At 32.3% G+C, this 7535-nt stretch overlaps 1 protein-coding gene across 1 annotated transcript; it reads left to right on the top strand.

The window, feature by feature from the left end:
• Positions 1 to 4397: 4397 nt before the first annotated feature.
• On the top strand, positions 4398 to 4766 carry LOC119615092 (the record flags this gene model as incomplete). The annotated part of the gene is made up of 1 exon (XM_037971162.1): positions 4398 to 4766. A coding segment is annotated over one exon (320 nt), but the record flags the coding sequence as incomplete, so codon positions are not given.
• Between the last annotated feature and the right edge of the window lie 2769 nt (positions 4767 to 7535).

The raw sequence follows: 7535 nt of genomic DNA, 5'->3' as shown, positions 1-7535 counted from the left end.
AGTTAGTTAGTTAGTTAGTTAGTTAGTTAGTTAGTTAGTTAGTTAGTTAGTTAGTTAGTTAGTTAGTTAGTTAGTTAGTTAGTTAGTTAGTTAGTTAGTTAGTTAGTTAGTTAGTTAGTTAGTTAGTTAGTTAGTTAGTTAGTTAGTTAGTTAGTTAGCTAATGCTAATGTTATGTCAAGTTAGTCAGTTAGTGCTTTTCATTCACATGCTCTTCGGTTATATCCACAAAAACTTCCAAGTTTTTAATATCACGATTTTATTTTATAAAATTATTTTTTCTGAAAATCTTGCCATTTCTCAAAATTTTTCAGTTTCAGTTAGTTAGTTATTTAGTTAGTTAGTTAGTTAGTTAGTTAGTTAGTTAGTTACTTAGTTAGTTAGTTAGTTAGTTAGTTAGTTAGTTAGTTAGTTAGTTAGTTAGTTAGTTAGTTAGTTAGTTAGTTAGTTAGTTAGTAGTTAGTTAGTTAGTTAGTTAGTTAGTTAGTTAGTTAGTTAGTTAGTTAGTTAGTTAGTTAGTTAGTTAGTAGTTAGTTAGTTAGTTAGTTAGTAGTTAGTTAGTTAGTTAGTTAGTTAGTTAGTTAGTTAGTTAGTTAGTTAGTTAGTTAGTTAGTTAGTTAGTTAGTTAGTTAGTTAGTTAGTTAGTTAGTTAGTTAGTTAGTTAGTTAGTTAGTTAGTTAGTTAGTTAGTTAGTTAGTTAGTTAGTTAGTTAGTTAGTTAGTTAGTTAGTTAGTTAGTTAGTTAGTTAGTTAGTTAGTTAGTTAGTTAGTTAGTTAGTTAGTTAGTTAGTTAGTTAGTTAGTTAGTTAGTTAGTTAGTTAGTTAGTTAGTTAGTTAGTTAGTTAGTTAGTTAGTTAGTTAATGCTAATGTTATGTCAAGTTAGTCAGTTAGTGCTTTTCATTCACATGCTCTTCGGTTATATCCACAAAAACTTCCAAGTTTTTAATATCACGATTTTATTTTATAAAATTATTTTTTCTGAAAATCTTGCCATTTCTCAAAATTTTTCAGTTTCAGTTAGTTAGTTAGTTAGTTAGTTAATGCTAATGTTATGTCAAGTTAGTCAGTTAGTGCTTTTCATTCACATGCTCTTCGGTTATATCCACAAAAACTTCCAAGTTTTTAATATCACGATTTTATTTTATAAAATTATTTTTTCTGAAAATCTTGCCATTTCTCAAAATTTCAGTTTTCTTCCTTCAAATTATATAAAATATCTTTTTTCCTTGTATTTCTAATATCTCCAAAAATTCTTTATATAATACAAAAAGGAATTTTGGGGACGCCTTAATATGAATATATTCACATAAATAAATAAGCAATATATATACACATTTGTTTATTTATTTACTTACATTTATTGTTAACTTCAGTTCTTTATAAATGTACACTTTGTTAGTTTGCGTAAACAGGTGCACTTGGCATTATCAAGAATGCAAGTAAAGAAAATGCTTAAAAGAAAATCTAATAGGGATTATAAATATTTAATAAAATAATACATATATACTATGTGCAAACTTTTTAAATATATTGTTGCATATTTTATTTGCTTTACTGTCTTTATGCCTTTGGAGATCTTAGTTGAAAGTATGTTGGATACTACTGGATACTTTTATTTACTTATCCAATTTAAATAAATTTATTAAAAAATAGTAACTTATATAAATTATTACACTAATTAAATGAAACTTTTCCATAGAATTTATATATTTAAACTCAATTTAAATAATATCTTAAAATAAATTGATTATTCCAAATATAATGCACTCTTATCAACACAAAATTGTTTAATCAAGCGATTGAAATAAATCGAATTACTGATTTAACAAAAGTATGATTAATATTAAAATTCAAAATATCGCTCATACGTCTGAATGACCTTGTAATACAGACAGTCACGTCTAACTATTGTAAACAGGGCGTATGATTTTTTTTCTTAAATTGAAATTTACAAAAATCAAAATCCAACACACTCGAACACACATTATTTATGTGTGTGTGTTCTCAAAAAATGCAATCTCACGTTAAGAATTTTAAACAACCAAGCGTATGATGTATATTAAATACTATTTACAGAAAACACTCATGCGTTGCGTATTACAAACAGATAATCAAATACATTTTAATATAATCATTATTTAATTCAAAGAATTCATTAAGATATTTTCTTTAACGTTTTTTTTTTTCTTTTGTTTAAAATAAATTATATTTAAGATTATTTTCAAAGTTCATTGCATTACATTAAAAAGCGCACATAATTATTAAATGACATACAGATTTATGTCTTGTCTTAACCATTATGAACTTGAGTCATTGTCAGTAGATTATTACTGACATTAGTACGTTAAGGTTAAATATAACAAATAAACAATATTTTACAGACAAATTGTATTTGTAGCAGAAACCGTAGCTTGCGAAATATAAAATTACAGTAGTGTGTGTGTCTGTGTGTAAATAAAAAAGTTATTTATGCATTATTTAACCACAGTCTAAAACAGTCTATTTAGTGGAAAAAATACATGTTTATACATTCTACACGCTTATTTACAAAGCTAATCTATAGATTAGACCATAGAACAGACTATAGGCCAGACTATAGGCCAGAACATAGACCAGACCATAGACCAGACCATAGACCTGACCATAGACCAGACCATAGACCAGACCATAGACCAGACCATAGACCAGACCATAGACCAGACCATAGACCAGACCATAGACCAGACCATAGACCAGACCATAGACCAGACTGTAGACCAAGACCATAGACCAGACCATAGACCACCATAGACCAGACCATAGACCAGACCATAGACCAGACCATAGACCAGGACCATAGACCAGACCATAGACCAGACCATAGACCAGACCATAGACCAGACCATAGACCAGACCATAGACCAGACCATAGACCAGACCATAGACCAGACCATAGACCAGACCATAGACCAGACCATAGACCAGACCATAGACCAGACCATAGACCAGACCATAGACCAGACCATAGACCAGACCATAGACCAGACCATAGACCAGACCATAGACCAGACCATAGACCAGACCATAGACCAGACCATAGACCAGACCATAGACCAGACCATAGACCAGACCATAGACCAGACATAGACCAGACCATAGACCAGACAGACCATAGACCAGACCATAGACCAGACCATAGACCAGACCATAGACAGACCAGACCATAGACCAGACCATAGACCAGACATAGACCAGACCATAGACCAGACCATAGACCAGACCATAGACCAGACCATAGACCAGACCATAGACCAGACCAGACCATAGACCAGACCATAGACCAGACCATAGACCAGACCATAGACCAGACCATAGACCAGACCATAGACCAGACCATAGACCAGACCATAGACCAGACCATAGACCAGACCATAGACCAGACCATAGACCAGACCATAGACCAGACCATAGACCAGACCATATAGACTAGGCCATAGACCAGACCATGGACTAGACAACAGACCAGAACTTAGACCAGACCATAGACCAGACCATAGACTAGACCATAGACCAGACCATAGACCAGACCATAGACCAGACCATAGACCAGACCATAAATCAGACCATAGACCAGACCATAGACCAGACCATAGACCAGACCATAGACCAGATCATAGACCAGACCATATACCAGACCATAGACCAGACCATAAGCCAGACCATAAGTCAGACCATAGACCAGACCATAGACCAGACCATACCCAGACCATAGACCAGACCATAGACCAGACCATATAGACTAGGGCATAGACCAGACCATATACTATACCAGCCCATAGGCCAGACAACAGACCAGACCTTAGACCAGACCATACACCAGACCATAGATTACACCATAATCCAGACCATAGACCAGACCATGGACTAGACCATAGACCAACCCATAGACTAGACCATACACCAGACCATAGACTAGACCAGCTCATAGACTAGACCTTATACTAGACCATAAACGAGACCAACATTTGTAAACCATTTAAATTATTGATTTCTCCCACAACAACATTGATTCAGCAGTCAATTATCGTACACGTTATGCCTCGAAACAAATCCTTACATTTAGTTAATAATCTGACAACAAACAGAAACAATAACCTCCCGAGGGGTTAAATGAACTATTTGTTTTGATAATGTGTTCTATTATTTCTTCATTATTTCTATAAACCAATTGGAGTGGCACTTTGATACCCATTCATTTATTTTGTTACAAATATCTAATGATTATATTCCTTCCTACTATCATTACTATTCCTTTATTAACGTTAATGGTCTTAAGAGTACATATATACATACTTACATACATATATATTAAAAGTATCTATTTTATTGTTTTGTTTCTACATCCTCTTCTACTCCACAGGTGATCTAATGGACATATTGGCACTCATCAATTCAAGCATTAATTTTATACTCTATTGTTCGATGAGCCGACAATTTCGTACAACATTTACACTATTATTTCGTCCTAAATTCTTGGATAAATGGCTGCCAGTCGCCCAAGACGATGAGACAATGGCGGGTGGTATGGGTGGTGCGGCTGGACGTGCAGGAGGTAATAGTCAACGTCAAGGCGGTAGTGGTTTTGGGGGACGTACGAATGGTATACAACGTGATATGATTAGTAAAAGTGTAATGGGCGAGCAGAACTTTAATACTACTACACAAGTAACGAATGTGTAGCAAAAACAACAACAACAATATAAACAACAACCTTTGCCACCACCACTAGCAGCAGTAACAAGAATTTCAGAGGATGAAGAGCCGGAAGAGGGGGCTCAGGAGGACTTAACTGCTGAAAAGCAACAGAAGGGTAATAAACTGTTGGCTAAAGACGAAAACGAAGTTAAGGGAGCAACTAATGCTGTAGAAGGTATTTGTCATTTAGATATTAAGCTTAAACATAAGAACAGCGATTTTAAAAATGAGTGTCAAACACATTATAAAGATAATTACAGTACTGATAATAATTGCTACAAAGATAAACATGAATACTCTGAAACTAAAATAGCTGCTACTTGTAGCCAAGAAATACCAAGTACAGCTAAAAGTAAACAGAGTATTAACAATAATAACAATAACAGGAAATGGTATAATACAGCAACTGAAACAGCAGCTACAGAAACATCAACATTAGCAACAACAACAACAACGACAGCAAAAACAAAAACATCTACATCATTATTTAATAGTATTTTAGGTAGTTTAAAACGTCATCATAGTTTAAATTTAAAACAAAATCGTTATCATCATGATGAGCAACAGCAACAAAACATTTTATTAAATCATTGTGATAAATCTAAATTGAAATCGAAAAATTCTTCTTCTTTACAACCAACTTTATTAGTTGCTGTTGTTCGACAAGATTCCACAATAGATCATCAAATTTATATGCCACATAAACAAAAAATGTTAAATGCAAATTGTAATATAAATGATGATGGTGCAGCAGCTATTGCTCTTGCTGCTGCTGCTTATAATGATGATGACAATATTAATGATTACAAGTATGACAATGATGTTACAATATTGCAACATCAAAGTTTACATGTTACCACAGCAACAACAACAACACTATAATTATTGTCAGACCATCAATGATAGTGTTGTGTGTGTGTGTGTTATCTATTCATTATTTTGTTAAGTGTCTTAAAAGTTTCTAAAGCATTTGTATACATATACATTGAAACAAACATACATTCAGTTATATGTAAGTGTTGCAACGGAAACATGAGATATTGGTCTGATTGACATGTACATATAAGCAACATGTCCCTTTAGAGACAAGAAAAAGGATTTTAATTTGTTTGTGTAAAATTGTTAATTTCATGCATAAAGTTGCAATTCTTTAGCTTAAACTGAAATCATATTGGGAGGTAATAGGCTGTATAGACTAAAACAAAGATCTTGTTAATGGAAACCGGATTTTGGAGCAGAGCTTTTGAGTAAATTTTTGAGATGGTTTTTTTTTATAATTTCAATTTGACTTTGAATCTGAATTCCTTAAATTTCAATAATTCTTTCCTATATTTATGTGTCCGAATAAAGTCTGTTGTATAGTCTGGTATGTGGTCTGGACTATAATATGGTCTATGGTGTGTCTTCTGGTCTTATGGTCTATGGTCTGGACTATGATATTGTCTATGGTCTGGTCTATGGTCTCATCTATAGCTTGATCTATGGTGTGGTTCATGGTCTGGTCTAAGTCTTGGTCTATGACCTAGTCTCGTTTCGTCTGATCTACGTTCTGGCCCATAACCTAGTCTATATTTAGTCTGATCTATAGTCTGATCTGTGGTCAGGTCAATGGTCTGTTCTATGATCTGGTCTATGTTCCGGTTTATGATCTAGTCTGTTCAATGTTCTGGCTTATGGTTTGGTCTATAGTCTGGTCTGGTCTAATGTCTGGTAAATGGTCTGGTCTATCGTCTAATCTATAAGCTGGTTTAAGGTATTTTCTATGATGTGGTCTATGGTCTTGTTTATGGTTTTGTCTGTGGTCTTGTCTATGGTCTGATCTATGTTGTGGTCTTTGGTCTGGTTTATGGCCTGGTCAATGATCCGGTCTAAGGTCTGGTCTATGGTGTGGACTTTAGTCTAGTCTATGAACTGTTCCTTTTTCTTAAACAAAAAACGAAACGCTTTAAGAATGAAACATCAGGATGTGATTTGCATAATATTTTTTTTATTCTAACCAGGGTTGTTGTGGCTTTTGTTGTTGTTTTTACAAAATACAATATTATTATAAATAATTTAGATTTTTTTTTAAAAAATAAATAAATATATTCCTATTCAATTGTTAAACTTAGCCTTTTTATACTATTAAAACCAAAACAAACAAAAAAAAAAATTAATTAAAAATTATATAAATAAATTAATAAGTAATTAAAAGTACATTTAAAATTGTTATAAAACTACATTTTTATTGTGTAATTAACTGAGCTTAGTATTAAAATTTAATTAACTTAAAAAAAATCAAACGAAATTTATAGAAAGATAAACAAACAAAAATTAAAATAAATTAAATAAAAATATATAAAACTACAAATAACTTTGTCACCTAAACCCAAAAGATTTTAAAAGGTTTGTTATGCACTTTAAGGGGTTGTATCTTAAAGTGCAAGAGTGTTGGTTTATTAGAAACTTCTGCGGTTAGATGAGAAATGTTATTGTAATTTTAATAATTAACAAGTTAGAGTGCTATATTCGGCTGAGCCGAATCTTAAATACCCTCCACCAGCAACTTTTGTATTAATACATTTCTAATTAATAAAATATTTGTAGAAATAAGTTTTCTCATGTCTTAAATAAAAAAATCCCAAGATTTAGACAGCTTAAAACTACTACAATTCCAAGATTTATTGAACATTAGAAACGCCACTTTCATTTAAATTTTTATAGCGCCCTAAGATATGCTTTAGCGATATCTCGTATTTGAATGTATGCATGTGTGTGAAAGATTTAAGGATTTTAAAAATACATACATATATATAATTTTGTT

Source organism: Lucilia sericata, unplaced genomic scaffold (assembly GCF_015586225.1).
Source record: "Lucilia sericata isolate MDLA Ls3-8-SP2 unplaced genomic scaffold, ASM1558622v1 Contig004085F_arrow, whole genome shotgun sequence".
In the NCBI taxonomy this organism is placed as follows: Eukaryota; Metazoa; Arthropoda; class Insecta; order Diptera; family Calliphoridae; genus Lucilia; species Lucilia sericata.
This window is presented reverse-complemented; position numbering and strand designations above follow the sequence as displayed.